General features: G+C 50.1%; 1 protein-coding gene across 1 annotated transcript in view; it reads left to right on the top strand.

Moving 5' to 3' along the window:
- Positions 1–15,264, top strand: part of CYP11A1 (cytochrome P450 family 11 subfamily A member 1) — a 21,444-nt gene extending 6,180 nt beyond the window's left edge. Inside the window, exons 2-10 of the mRNA XM_027123762.1 lie at positions 1,975–2,262; positions 5,748–5,903; positions 7,564–7,763; positions 8,761–8,964; positions 9,880–10,037; positions 13,296–13,462; positions 13,741–13,819; positions 14,330–14,527; positions 14,901–15,264. Coding sequence (XP_026979563.1) covers positions 1,994–2,262; positions 5,748–5,903; positions 7,564–7,763; positions 8,761–8,964; positions 9,880–10,037; positions 13,296–13,462; positions 13,741–13,819; positions 14,330–14,527; positions 14,901–15,032 — 1,563 coding nt within the window. The 5' untranslated portion in view covers positions 1,975–1,993 and the 3' untranslated portion in view covers positions 15,033–15,264. The remainder of the gene's footprint in view (positions 1–1,974; positions 2,263–5,747; positions 5,904–7,563; positions 7,764–8,760; positions 8,965–9,879; positions 10,038–13,295; positions 13,463–13,740; positions 13,820–14,329; positions 14,528–14,900) is intronic.
- The last annotated feature ends 60 nt before the right edge of the window (positions 15,265–15,324 follow it).

Raw genomic sequence — 15,324 nt, 5'->3', positions numbered from 1 at the left:
AAAAAAAAAAAAAAAAAAAAAAAAAAAAAGTCTAAGAAATTAAAGACCTTTGTCACATCACTAATAAAGCAATGAGGGTTGAGATGACAAAGGCCCCCATATGGACTGGGACCCTATATGATAAACTCCCCTGAGAGCTGGCATGGCTAGACAAAGAGACTGCTAGGAATCCCAGTCTATTCAACAGGCTGCCAAATGCACACTGACGTGTGCACCTTCCAGGTGGCAGAGACCAGAGAGACTATTCTCACTGGTTTACAAGCCAAGCTCTCAAGACATAGAACAAGATGAAGGGAAAACCTAATCATTTGAATGGTTTTCCTCCTTATGAGAAAGGACACCAGAAACAGAGACAAAGGAAAACAGTGACCATTTCTGGGAGCAGAAGAATCAACAGAGCAAGGGTACCCTGCCAAATTTCAAACCAAGAGTTACCCAATCCAAGGAGCTGCCCACAGATATTTTCTCCAGCTAATCTATTTTAGAAAAGAGAAAAACTCACGAGTCTCATTTCCAACAGACCCTGAAGGCAGAGATCCGGGAGACTGACATAGTAAGAATTCTTACATTCTGGGGCCTTCTGTCAGTTATCCCAGGGTCTCTTAACTGTAGCAGCTTTGGAGTGAGTAGTGTCCAGCCAGTAAAGTTGCATCCCACCCTCGTTGCCACCTGTTGGGGAGGAAGATGTTTTCCTCTACCCTTCTAGGTTCTTCTGGCTGGTCTAAGAATGAAATTGACATGAGACTAATGTCTCATCAGAAGAAAATAAAACAAAATTTGGTAACACATCTAGGGACTTCCCTGGTGGTTCAGTGGTTAGGACTTCGCCTTCCAGTGCAGGGGGTGCAGGTTCGATCCCTGGTTGGGGAGCTAAGATCCCACATGCCTCGTGGCCAAAAAACCAAAACATAAAACGGAAGCAATATTGTAACAAATTCAATAAAGACTTTAAAATTGGTCCATATCCGAAATAAATAAATAAATCTTTAAAGAAAGAAAACACACATACATGGGAGAGATTCAGAAAAACTAACTCGCCAAAATAGCTGAAAATGTCACCTAAAGACCATCTTCAGCTGGAGACAAAAGAGGATGCCAGAGGTAGGGGTTTAGGACTTTGAAGGGACGTGGAGATGGGAAAGCAAATGTTTGGTAAATAAATGTCTGCTGGCCATGCAGAGATTATGGGATGCAGAGTGGTCTCTGGTCTCTAAGAATTTCCCTCACCACACTTAGTCCACATTCTTTGCCGATGTCTTTGGTGATTCCTGAAACAGGCCTTCTATCTAACTTCTTCTTCAGGCAGTTAAAGGGAAGGTCAGTCTCTTCCCAAGTCTTTCGGGCCTTGATTGTTCTCATCTTGAAATAATCTGCATTCCAAAGAGACATTTTGGGGTGGCAAGTGTTGCTACCCTACAGGACTATCGCCTAGGAGACAGCCTTTCAGATAGTTCTGAGGGTCTGCTCCAGAGAAGAGGGAGAAGCCACGATTTATATGAACTTTTTGCTGGAAAAAACCCATGTAGCCTAACATGAAAAGATTACTGCTAATCACAATCAACAGACATCTCAAGTTAATGCTTTTAGTGCTTTTCTATGTAGGGGAAGGTGCAAGAGTCCAGGGGCATGGAAAGTTTTCCTTAGGTATACATCTTAACTCTCTAGGGGCCAGTATAATCCAAATGCTTCCTGTTTTTCTTCATCCTGAAGTCTCCCTCAGGGTGCACGGAGGGGTTCCCCTCAGGTGGGTGACCGCAGTGGCTAATGGCTTGATCTTTGTAGAACTGGAATGGTGGACAACATTCTTTCTTTACAGTTCTCGAGTCTGGGAGGGGCTATGTGGGCTGGAGCCAGCGGGAGGAGGAGGGAGGCTGACCGCTTTGTCAGCTTCTCGCTTAACCTTGAGCTGGTGGTTATAAGCTGGGCCCCAGGGGCCCAGGGCCAGAGTCACCTCGTCAGGCCCTGCTGCAGTAGGAGCAGTTATAGGGGCAGCATGCTGGCCAGGGGGCTTCCCCTCCACTCAGTCCTGGTCAGAGGCTGCCAGCCCCTCCTGAGCACCCCGCGGGAGGGCCTGGGGCATCCCAGGGTGGGCACTGGAGAGGGAGCCGGCATCTCCACTAAAACCCCTCGCCCCTTCAACGAGATCCCCACCCCTGGTGACAATGGCTGGCTTAACCTATACCGTTTCTGGAGGGAGAAGGGCTCACAGAAAATCCACTATCACCACGTCCAGAACTTCCAGAAGTATGGCCCCATTTACAGGTAAGCCTGGCAGAGGTTGGGGGCTGGTGGGATAGGGCAGCCCTGCTGGGCTCCCCTCTCCTCGCATGGTCTGCCCTCCCCTTCCAGGCTCTTGTTCACCTCTGGTTTTATTTCTTCCTGCCTGGGGGTGGCAGGAGAAGGGATAAGGCTTCCCAGACAGTGGGTTCACTTCCCAGCCCTGAGGCCTCAACAGTCCCCAGGTCCTATACCCTTTGAAACTTTAGGGAGGTGGGAATGCTAAGAGAACAAGCCCTGACAAATGCCTCCCTACATCCATTATCCGCAGCACACCTTGCAAGGTAAGTTTATCATCCCTATTATCAGAAGACAATGAAGTTCAGAGAAGTTAGGATTCTTGCCCTGGTCCCTCAGCTAGAACCCTGTCCTGCTGGGGCGCTGGCCTCGGCCCTTGGCCCTGTGCAGCTCTGCAGCAGCTGATTTTGTCCCTTCCACTAGGCCTGGCTGGAGCCCCTCTTCCCCAAGCATCTGCCTAGCTTCCTGCCAGGAGGAAGGGCCTTCGGTCTTTTGACCACTGTGTACCCCACCTTCTTGCCCTGGGATGGAGGTGGGGTCTGGGGGCTGCCCTTGGTGGGAGGCCTCACTTGTTCTGGTCTAGCAGTTTCTAAGGTGGGTGGGCTTCAAGACACACCTGAGTTCTTTTCTGAGAGCGTAGGTGAGGGGGATGGGAGGGCAGGGAGGGGACACCAGGAGGGACAATACTTTACTTTTACTTTAAGTGAAAGGGTTGAGATGAGGAAAGGGCATGTAGGACATGTTAGCTGGTTGGATAGGTGGGCTGGGGGAGGAGGCTAGTTTGTGTAGGGGACCAGCTGCTCCCTAGTCAGGGTCACTTCCTCCCTCTCCCACAATGCCTTTTGAAGTCTTAAGTGACTTTTTTATAGCTGGCTGGAGGCAGGGCGCTGCCTGCCCCCCCACCCCGCCAGACTGAATGTCAGGCTTGGGAGAAGTCTGCTCCTGAGTGTCTCTTCCTTGTCTGTCTGTCTGTCTCTTTCTCTCTTCCAGGCCTCTATCCCCAACCTCACTTCATGGAGCTCTCTCGTTATCCCCTTCTTCCACCCCGCCTCATCCTTCCTGCCCCTAGTCCCCGTAGGAGCTCTTTATTTTATAAAACCCCTTTCTACTTTCTGAGTCACTTTCATCTGAGCCTTGGCACATGTCCTTAAAGTTGGTGCTATTATCCCCACTTTACAGATGGGGAAACTGAGGCCCGGAGAGGAGAAGGGTCTTACCAATGTCACACGGCTCATCAGAGCGAACCCAAGGCTGGAACCTTGATTGTCTAACTTAGAGTTCAGTGTGTCACTATTCTAGCTATAGCCTTGAAATAACAAACTTCTAAATGAACGTGAGGAATTTAAAATACAAGTTTTGTGGGTTTTTCCTTAATACAAGGCTGTCCCTGTTCTTTATCAAACAATTTAGAAAAATTGAAATCAGATACAATCTCAGTTTTGATAATATTTATATTCCATTCAGAATGTGAATATATTTATACGCTGTTTGGCGTTGTCCTATAGCAATGTATGGAGGACTTCTTTTCTCTTTTCTCTTTTCTCACTTTAAGATAATTTGAAAAGGCAGCATAGTAGCCCATAGCATGGATAAGGTATATTTTTTTAGCCAGTTCTTTAAAGTGGACATTTAGTCCACTCTAGGTTTTTTTTTTTTTTTGCTATTACACATCCTTTTCCATTTTTTTGCTATGAACATTCTCACCCATCAGGCATCATTGTCTGATGTCAGATAGCTGCCTTGGGCTAGATTCCCAGAGGTGGAATTGATAATAACAATAGCAGTTCAAGGACTTTGCTTAGCTTTTTTTTTTTAATGGAGTCAGTGGTTTGAGGCCGTGTGGCAGCTGGGAAAACACTGAGAGGATTTTCTAGGAGGCCGTGGATTGACATATGTACACTAATATGTATAAAATAGATAACTAATAAGAACCTGCCGTATAAAAAATAAAATTAAAATTCAAAAAAAAAAAAAAAGGAGGCCATGGCTCGCCAAGGAGACTTGCGGAAGGTAGGCCCAGGCTTTATGGGTCAGTGGTTAAAGCAGTGCTCTTTCCATCTCCCCATCCTTCCCTTCTCCCTTCCCCCTCCCTCTCCTTTCTCCAGGAAGAGGGAGGAAGAGAGGGGAGGGAGGGGGGAGAGAGAGAATGAGAATTTGGCTTATACCTGTATGTTACCTTAAAGTGTGTCTTTTTTCTCTTTCTTTAGAAATAAGTATCTTTTATTTTGCTATTTTACTCTAAGAACATAATTTATAAATATATTTAATTCCTTTTTTTCTTAACATTTTTATTGGCGTATAACTGCTTTACAATGGTGTGTTAGTTTCTGCTTTATAACAAAGTGAATCAGTTATACATATACATATGTCCCCATATCTCCTCCCTCTTGCGTCTCCCTCCCACCCTCCCTCCCTATCCCACCCCTCTAGGTGGTCACAAAGCACCTAGCTGATCTCCCTGTGCTACGCGGCTGCTTCCCACTAGCTATCTATTTTATGTTTGGTAGTGTATACATGTCCATATATATACTACCACTCTCTAACTTTGTCCCAGCTTACCCTTCCCCCTCCCCATGTCCTCAAGTGCGGTCTCTAGTAGGTCTGCGTCTTTATTCCCATCTTGCCCCTAGGTTCTTCATGACTTTTTTTTTTAAAGGGTATCTTGAATTAACTTTCTTATGCAAAAGGCAGATGCAAGTGAGAAGTAGAATTTTCTGTTGTTTCACAATAGCTGTGCTTTAATACTCTCTGCAAAGTGCTCTGAGGTATATTTATACCCTGGGTCTGACGTTTTACTGTAGTTTTATTTTAATAGCGACAAGGTACTTCGTTGGACATCTGATTCCAGGGGGCAGGGCAGCCACTCCCAGAACTGCAATCCTAGAGCCTAGAAGGGGTTGCCTGGCCTGGTGCCTGGCTTGCCTGACAAGCTGAATGGAATCACTTCAGTACAGGGTCACCCCAAGCTGCCACGAAGGCGCCATGTTTCTGAGCTCTGCCTGGGTGAGAGGGTGGAGGGTGCTGAGAGTGTGGACACAAAGGAAGAATGAACATGGAGGACTTGATGGTCCATAGAAGGCCCTGGGTAAGTCTTGGGGATGTGCTGAGGTAGGCAGGAGCCATTGTGATGATAAGAGAAGCACAAAGCTGTCACTTATAGAATGTCTCACGGGAATCACACCCCTAGACTTCATATCATCTTATCCTTCAGCAATCCTGTAAGACAGGTACTGCATTTATCTCCACTGAGGAAACTGAGACTCAGAGAGGGTAAGGGACTTAGGTCACACAGCGAGGAGGCTGTGGAACGGAATCCACTCCCAGGCCTGTCTGCTCTGCGCTGTCAGCCTCAAGGTGGTTACAGATGAGCCGAGCACTGTGTCCTGATTGCCCAGGGTGTGCGTGGGTCTCCTCAAACCTTACATCACAGCACCCCTTCTCTGCCCCTCCAGAGAGAAGCTCGGCAATTTGGAGTCAGTTTATATCATCGACCCTGAAGATGTGGCCCTGCTCTTTAAGTTCGAGGGACCCAACCCAGAACGATACAACATCCCACCCTGGGTTGCCTATCACCAGTATTACGAGAAACCCATCGGGGTCCTGTTGAAGTGAGTCTTGGGCCATCTCCCAGGGGCTGGAGGGAGATGATGGGCAGCTGTGGCGAGGGCAGAGGCTGGGGGTGAGGGGCTGGGGCCATGCGTGCCCTGCCTTTTCTTTCTAGCTGGGGCCTCTAGACAAATCCCTGTCATCTTCCTGCCTCCATAAAACAGATGATGGGGATGGTGAACTGCCCTGCCAACCCTCAGCGACATGGTCAGGCAGAAGATCTTACTGAGTAATTAAAGACCTTGAAAAGTCCTCATTTCCTGGTTCATTCATTAAGTTCCATTTTATTGAGTGCCTACTATGTACCAGTCCTTGTGCTGGGTTCTGAGTCACAAGTAGGGCAGGGCCCTGCCACCGTGAGTCCCTTATAGCCTAAAGGAACAGTGAGAAACATGAACAAATCAGTGTATTTAAATGTAATAGGTACCGTTTTCCGCCAAATTGCTCATCAAAAATTTAAAATGTGGCCATAGCAAGTGTTGGTGAGGATATAGAGCAACTAGAATGCTCATAGTTTGCTAGTGGGGCTGAAAACTGATGGCATCACTTTGGAAAATGGTTGGACATCACTTCCTGCTGTTGAATAGTCACATGCTTACAATGCAGCCGTTCTGCTCTCAAGCATATACTCCAAAGAATATCCTGCCCCCCCGAGGCGGACAGGTACTAGAATGTTTGCAACAGGGTTGTTCATAATAGTGAGAACCTGGAAACCACTTAAATGCCCAACAGGAGCATGAATGAATGACAGTGGCGTACCCCAGTCAAAAAGAACAGACTCAGTGACTCACCACAGTACAGATGATACCTAGAAATATGAAATTGAGGGAACAAACCAAATCATGACAGCTTTTAGAAGAAGTTGAAAACAAGTATACATATTTAAAAAGTATGTCGGTCAGATAAAACTATATACAAAAGCAAACAAGGGATCCAGGTTGATGGTCCCCTTAGCCGGAGAGGCAGGATGTGGGAGGACCAGGTGGGCATCTGTAGGTTATTGTCAAGTTCCTAGTTTTTCTGCTGGGTGATGAGTTCATAATAACATGCTTGTAAATAAACAAAGCCCCAAAACGACAAAGAGGGCTTTGCATGGATTTATTTTCAAGAATGGGCCATAAGCTGAGAATAAGAGTGGGCATTAACCCTATTCTGGGCACCTGAGATTCCCCACCAATGTGATTAATGGGACGTGTTGGGGGTGCAGAGGTTGGTCAATTGTGTCTGTGCAGGGGTCAGAGAAGGTGATGTAGAGGGGCCCTTGAATGGTAGGAGGTGAGATTGGCCAGGAGCAAGGGGAAGTGGTGAGGAGGGCAGGCCTGTAGCAGAGGCAAAGACTAGAGGGTTGGAAAGTTGCTTAAAGGCTCTAAGAATATGATTTCTTTGGCTTGAAGCAGCAGCAGCAGAGAGAGTAGAGCAGGGTTGGGGTTTTGTTCTCCTTCAGCCTCTTTTTTTCTTGTCACGCACTTCCCCACTTCTCTCCCCGCTGCCCCGCCCAGGCCAGGCAGAAGCTGGGAGGAGGTGAGGGCAGAGGAGGACGTGGATGGAGTGCTGGACTCTGAGCTGTGGCTCAGCCTCCTGGGAGAGCCAAGTCAGCCCCCTCTGTGTTTGCCAGGCCTGGGGTTTGTGACCGTGAGGGCCCGAGGGCCCATGTTTTCTCAGGAAGGCAGGAGCTTGGAAGAAAGACCGGTTGGTCCTGAACACGGAGGTGATGGCTCCAGAGGCCATAAAGAACTTCATTCCCTTGCTGAACCCAGTGTCTCAGGACTTCGTCGGCGTCCTGCACAGGCGCATCAAGCAGCAGGGCTCTGGAAAGTTCTCAGGGGACATCAGGGAAGACCTGTTTCGCTTCGCCTTTGAGTGTAAGGGGCTTGAACCTACCTGGCCACAGTCTTGGGGGAGGGAGAACCCAGCGTCCCACCTAGAGACCCAACACAGACCCTGAAGAAGTGTCGGGATTGGCTTGAGATGAGCCGCTGAACACATTCTCTGGCATCAGCCACCCAGGGGGAGCTGCACGCTCTCATCTGATTCAAGCTATGGGGGCAAGAGTCTCTAAAATGTAGGTCCCTATTGCCACTTTCCTCCAAAAGCCAGGCTTGGCTTGGTCCTTCATTCCGCAAATCTCGTGGGACAGAGACCTTCCCTTTGAGGTCTGGGAGGGAAGGGGAGGGTTGGGTGGTTAATCCGAGCAGGGTATTGGAGGATGTGTAAGAGTTATCCAGATGGAATAAGGAGGTTGGACAGCGTAGGCAGAGGAAACATGCACATGCAAAGGCCCTGTGGCTTGATGGGGGCCCATGTGGTCTCTTCAGGAGATTTGGAGTACCCAGAGTTTGGCATGAAATCAGCGTTCAGATTGCTGACCCAGGAGGTAGGAAAACCTTGGAGTTGTTGTGTCTTCTTATGTCCAGCCAGAGTGGGCCCTGGATGGCCAATTACCAGGGACTGATGTCCCCCAGGCACCCATCTGACATGTTTCAGGAAGTATTTAGCCACTTTGGTCAATTATAGACGAGAAACCTCTCTTTCCAGGAGGAAAGCCGAGAGGCTGCTGGGGGTGCTGGGGGAAGAGGGGCCGAGCAGTTTCGTCCCAGCCTGGGCTGGAGGCTCTGCTTCCCACTCAAGTGATCCCTTTTTAGGGTCTGCCACATGGCCCTCTGAAGGACCCGACTGGCCGCCAGAAAGGCAGTTTTCCTTTGCCCTGCAATTTCAGCCCTTTGGGACTCAGGCCTCAGTTTCTTTACTGAAGGAAGCTGAGGTTGGGTGCAGGGGCTCTTATGTGTTGGGAGGGATGGTTTCCTGGGAGCAGAGGCTCTCAGATGGTCGGGACATTCCTCAACCTTGCTTCCCCTACAGCCATCACCAATGTCATGTTTGGGGAGCGCCTGGGGATGCTGGACGAAGTAGTGGACCCTGAGGCCCAGAAGTTCATTGATGCCGTCTACCAGATGTTCCACACTAGTGTCCCCATGCTCAACCTCCCTCCAGACCTGTTCCGTCTGTTCAGGACCAAGACCTGGAGAGACCATGTAGCCGCATGGGACATAATTTTCAATAAAGGTGAGGGTTGTACCCTGAGCAGCCATATGTGGGGGCCAGGAGAGCCCTGTCTACCTCAGGAGATGGGAAATCCGGGCCTCGGTTGGCAGGGATGAGATTTGGGGGAGTGGGGAGAAAGAGACAGAGGGAGAGAGAAAGTCAGCTGGAAGCTTCAGACCTCAGCCTGCCTCTTTGTCCCAAGTTATGTCAATGAGCACTGGCTTGCCATGTAGAAAACCCACCCTCTGGTGGGCAGGGATGGGCATCAGGAAGGCCCAGGAACCCCTGAATATGGTGGGCTGATTAGATTTTTCTGGAGAAAGAGGATTTAAGAGGTCCATCATATTCTTCCAAGGAGCCCGTGATTCCCAACATGGGTTAAGCACCAGTATTTCAGACACAGCTGTGCTTGGTGACAGAGTAGGACTTTGGTGAGAGAGATTGGTAAAGGGTGGAGAAGGCTGATTGGGATGTGGTGAAGATGCCAGGCCTGGAGTCAAATCCTGCCCCTGCCCCTGACACCCTTGTGACCTTGGGCAAGTCACTATCTTAGATGGACTTCTGTTTCCTTATCTGTAAAATGGGGATGATAGCACTTACCCCAAAGAGCTATGGCCAATAAATCAAAAAAACAGATATGAAGGATTTAGCAGAGACTGCGGCTCAGAAAGACGGCAGCTGAGAAAGTGCAGGGCTCTAGAATCCCCAAGCCCCCGAACCACCTCCCACCAGAGATCGTGCTCCTTCCCTCCCCTCTGCAGAGAGCCTCACTCTATTTTTTTTTTTTTTTTTGGCCGCATGGTATGGCATGCGGGATCTTAGTTCCCCAACCAGGGATCTAACCTGTGTCCCCTGCAGTGGAGGCACAGATTCTTAACCAATGGACCACCAGGGAAGTCCTGGCCTCACTCTATTTTCTTTCTTCCTGCCCCACAGCTGAAAAATACACTGAGAACTTCTACTGGGACCTGAGACGGAAAAGAGAGTTCACCAATTATCCAGGTATCCTCTACCGGCTCCTGGGAAATGACAAGCTGCTCTCTGAGGACGTCAAGGCCAACATTACAGAGATGCTTGCAGGGGGCGTGGACACGGTGAGGGCACAGTGAGGTGGCTGTAGGGGCACATCCTGTCCCTTCCTGTGCCCCTATGCCCCCTCCCACTAGCCTGCCTCATTGTCTGAAACCCTGTCCATGTGGGGTCCATCTCCCTGTCCTGACTCTACTTCCTAGATGCTAATCTCCTAGGAGGGTGGGTCACGCTGGTCATGATGGAGCATGCCTTGCGGCTGATCCACCATTTTTTCTTTGCCTCTGAGGAGGGAGTGACTAGGCACAGGTGGGTGACACAGCTCACTCCGAGTCAGGAAGGAAGGCAGGACCTCAGAAAAGCTGCCCCTGATGTCTGAAGGCATCATCTGTGGTGTCTCCCAGAGGCCGAACAATACCTCAGAAACTTCTGTTCTTTATTTTTTTTAAAGGTCCTGGATGGCCAAGTCCTTTTTTAAAAATAAATAAATAATTTATTTATTTATTTATTTTTGTCTGTGTCAGGTCTTCGTTGCTGCGCATGGGCTCTCTCTAGTTGCGGCGAGCGGGGGCTACTCTTTGTTGCAGTGCGTAAGCCTCTCACTGCAGTGGCTTCTCTTGTTGTGGAGCACAGGCTCTAGCGAACACGGGCTCAGTAGTTGTGGCTCACAGGCTCTAGAGTGCAGGCTCAGTAGTTGTGGCTCCGGGCTCTAGAGCGCAGGCTCAGTAGTTGTGGCTCGTAGGCTTAGTTGCTCCGCTGCATGTGGGATCTTCCTGGACCAGGGCTCAAACCCGTGTCCCCTCCATTGGTAGGCGGATTCTTAACCACTGTGCCACCAGGGAAGCCCCAGAAACTTCTGTTCTTGAAAGTCAAAACTTCTCTGTCTTATGTGCCATCCCTTTTTCCAATACCTTAAACTTTCTCAAGCTAATGTGATGGTGAGGGTTAATTCTTTAGTGTTTCGTGGTTATTAGTTATGATTTGGGCACTGAGACTATAAAGGTGAATATAGTAGACTTCAAATCTCCCAGATGGCTCAGAGAGGAAGAGTATATTAGCTTGCTAGGACTGCCATGACAAAGTACCACAGACTGGGTGGTTTAAACCACAGAAATATATTGTCTCGCAGTTCTGGATCAAGGTGTCAGCAGGGTTGTTTTCCTCTGAGGCCCCCTTGCTTGGCTTATTGATGGCCGTCTTCTTCCTACATCTTCACATGGTCTTCCTTCTCTTCTTATACAGACACCAGTCCTATTCAGTTAGGGCCCACCCACATGACCTCATTTTACCTTAATTACCTTTTTTTTTTTTTTTTTTTTAAAGGCCCTATCTCCAAATACAGTCACATTGTGAGGTGCTGGGGGTTAGGACTTCAACATATGAATTTGGGAGAGACACAATTCAGCCCATGACAAGGAGGTAGCATGGACACAGATAACTACCTCACCGTATTACAGGGCTGGATGATGAGGCACGTGCCAGGTACTGACAACGCTGAGAAGAAGGGAGAGACTAACATGGCCTTGTAGGACAGGGAGAGTGTTCCATAGAGTAAAATCAATTTGTCTTTCCTCTTATTGCCAGGAGGACAGAGGAGGAATAGCATTTCAGGACTGGGGAGAAGCATGTGTCATGCTTAGGTGAATAACTTGATTTCCTACGTATCATATTTACATGGTACTCTAATGGAGGCCTTTCCGTCCCTCGGCTACAGATGGAGGCTTTGAGCATATTTTAAATATAGTTCATTGTCAGTCATGTAGAAGAGATCTCCGAAAAAAGCTCACCTGCACCAAAGCAGCTATTATTCTTAGGTAACATTTATTAAGCGATTACTATGTGGCAGGCAGGGTCCTAAGCTTTTCACATGTGTTAACTCATTTAGGATTCACAAACAACCCTTTTTCAGATAAGGAAACTGGGGCACAGAGAGGTTAAGGAACTTTGTCAAGGTCACACAGCTAGTAACTTAGTTGACTACCTTATTAAACAAGTATCTCCTGAGTACCCATTCTGTGTCAAGCCTTGGAAGTACTGAGACAAATACATGCATTTGATCTGAGCCTTGAGGAAGGAGTACACACTTGCTTCCTAGGTTGGGGAAGGGAATTGTAGGAAAAGGGAGCAGCATGAGGAAGATTTCTGGGCTTCAGGAGCTGTGTGTAGCTCAGTGTGGCTAGAGCATGAGGAGCATGTTGGAGAGAGGTGGCGGTGGGCTGGGAGCAACAGGCAAGTGGTGGAGGGGGTCCATGGGTCCTGTCAGAGCCTCTGGACTTGATCTGGGGACTCCAGGGAGCCAGGCAAGGATTTCAAGCCAGGAAGTGACTGGATGACATTTTTTCACAATTGTTTCTGCTGGGAAGAAGAAGGAGCATGTCCAAACCTCTTGGACCAAAATATGGTCCTTGGTAAGATAATATGCCAACAACTCGTATCCTAGCCCTAGGGCAGAGGGCTGTTCCAGCCCAGGGTCCCACCACTGGGGAATCTGAACTGTGGGGCTTGACAAGGGTCACTCATACCTTCAGTGAAAGTTAACAGTCACGACCTTGGGCTAACACTGAGATTAATCTCAGTATATACCATGTGCTAATTGCAATACTGATAGAAAACAGGTCTGGTTGTTCTGGTTTCAGCTTTTTTTTTTTTTTGTGGTACGCGGGCCTCTCACTGTTGTGGCCTCTCCCGTTGAGGAGCACAGGCTCCGGACGCGCAGGCTCAGCGGCCATGGCTCACGGGCCCAGCCGCTCCGCGGCATGTGGGATCTTCCCAGACCGGGGCACGAACCCGTATCCCCTGCATCGGCAGGCGGACTGTCAACCACTGCGCCACCAGGGAAGCCCTGGTTTCAGCATTTTTGAGCCTCACTTTATGCTGTGCTGCTGTAGGCAGATGTTAAGTTTAGGGGGAAGTTCTACTGGGGAGAGGGCTGGTCATTTAACAGGCATTTCAAGATGAATGGCAATCATTCAGGAGTACAACCGTTACAGAAGTAGGATTTGGCCTCTTAGGGCCTCTGGAGTCCTTTGGAAGAAGGCATTAGCTATGTGGATGACCCTCTACTGGCTGGGGAGATGGGTGGGCTCTGGTGACATGAGGGGGAGGGCAGGGACAAGTGCTGCCCCAAACATTCCTGCCTGGGCCACAAGAAAGGCTTCTTGGACGATTGCCGTCTGAATTGTTTTGCTTTTTGTGGATGGTGGTTCCTGGATACTGGGAGAAGGGTGGGGAGAGGTGTTTGGCAACGAAAATTTAGCCTGGGTCTAGGTGCCCCAGGAGTGACCTGTCCTCTTGGTTTTCTGTGCCCTCTCACTCCCTGCCAGACATCCATGACATTGCAGTGGCACTTATATGAGATGGCACGCAGCCTGAATGTGCAGGACATGCTGCGGGAGGAGGTCCTGAATGCCCGGCGCCAGGCCCAGGGAGACATAAGCAAGATGCTGCAATTGGTCCCGCTCCTCAAAGCTAGTATCAAGGAGACACTGAGGCAAGCCCACCCCCACCTATGCCTGTCCCCCCCGCCCCCCGCCCCACAGATCCCTGGGCAGGGGCAGGGTGGTGCCTGTGCACAGGGTTACAAGAACGCGCTGGTGGAGGAGACTGGTAGCAGGAAGTGGGAAGTCTGGGGAAGATAGCTGGGAATAGGGAGAAGGCTCCTGCCTCCAGGTCCTCCAGGGTGCTGCAGCTGGGGCTGAGATGCCACGCCAGGTGCAGGGCTTCGTCCAGGCCTTAGGGCATCAGCTTCTGAACGCTTTTCACTGGCAGACTCCACCCCATCTCCGTGACCCTACAGAGATACCTCGCAAATGACTTGGTTCTTCGAGATTACATGATTCCTGCCAAGGTAGGTGCAGCAGGAGGGCTGCAGGCTCTGTCAGTCAGACAGACGAGGCCAGGGGCAGATTGCAGTTGCGTACAGATGGGGGCGATGGGGCCTTCTGTCCTGCCTTTCTTCCTGGAGCTGGCTGGTGGGGTCCTTGGTGGCAGTGGTCCAAGTCCAAATGAAGGGCAGAGGTGGTGGATACAGTGGGTGATGGTTTTTGGAATGTTGCTGGAGTGTAGGGTTAGGAGGGAGATCCCACTGGCTGCCTGGGTCTCTGGGGACCCTCTGGTGCTGAGGAAAGGGGCAGGGCAATCCCTTGCGCTGTGCCTGGCCTAGTGTCTTCAGTCACGCCCATTTAATGGGCGAGGCTCAGGGAAGCGGGGGAGGCCTCGTTCAAGGTCACATAGTGGGCAGCGTCCTGTGCTGCACAGCTGGGTAGCCAGGCTAGGGACCGGGAGTGGAGATGCTGGGTAATGCTCCTGGCTGTGAGGAGGTGAGGCCTACTCAGACCTCTGCTCACTGTGTCCCTAGACATTGGTACAAGTGGCCATCTATGCCATGGGCCGAGACCCTGCCTTCTTCTCGAATCCGGACAAGTTTGACCCAACCAGGTGGCTGGGTAAAGACAGGGACCTCATTCACTTCCGGAACCTGGGCTTTGGCTGGGGTGTACGGCAGTGCGTGGGTCGGCGGATTGCTGAGCTCGAGATGACCCTCTTCCTCATCCATGTGAGTCAAGCCTGGGGACATCTGTCTCCCGTTACTTTGTCTCCCCTCCTCCACAATTCCCTGCTGTCTCCTCTCTGGGCAAATCCACGTACCACCCACTGGTGCTCCCTGGTCATATGTTCCCCACAGTGGTGATGGGATGGGGGTGGGGTGGGAAAGGTCTTGTAGAAACCAAAGTGAAAGCCTGAACCAAGGGGACAAAGCACTAGTGGCGTGTTCAGGCTCTGCGCAGGATTCAGTAGGAGCTGGCAGTAGACCCCTTGGAGCCTCTCAGATCACACTCAACAGGCACTGCTCACAGGTGAATAAGCCTGGCCTGGGGGAGACAGACCCTCCCTGCCTCTCTCCTAAGCCCACAACCCCTCTTTCTCAGATTCTGGAGAGCTTCAAGGTTGAATTGCAGCATCTCAGTGATGTGGACACCATATTCAACCTCATCCTGATGCCCGACAAACCCATCTTCCTTGTCTTCCAGCCCTTCAACCAGGACCCACCACAGGCGTGATTGGAGAGGGTGGGCACAGCCTGCCAAACAGGCTAGCAGGGGTGTGGGAGGACGGCCCAAGGGGGTGGGGCCCATGGAAGTGTCCACATCTCCAGTGCTTGGTCCCCACCCCTGCTCCTTTCTGGCCAGCTCTGACCAGATGGAGTTGGCGCTCAGCTGAGGCACCCCTCTCTCACCCCATCTCTTCCCCCTCTTCTCCCATCCCATGAAGGCAATAAACAGCTGAACTCTGTAAAGTGTTTTCATTTCCATCTGACCCCTAAGGTATCCATCAGTCCTGTAGAGATGCTCC

The sequence above is a fragment of the Aethalodelphis obliquidens genome, unplaced genomic scaffold (genome assembly GCF_003676395.1).
Source record: "Aethalodelphis obliquidens isolate GAN/ISIS:26980383/991018 unplaced genomic scaffold, ASM367639v1 scaffold26, whole genome shotgun sequence".
NCBI classification, from domain to species: domain Eukaryota; kingdom Metazoa; phylum Chordata; class Mammalia; order Artiodactyla; family Delphinidae; genus Aethalodelphis; species Aethalodelphis obliquidens.
The sequence above is the reverse complement of the archived record's forward strand: the minus strand, read 5'-3'. Positions and strand labels throughout refer to the sequence as shown.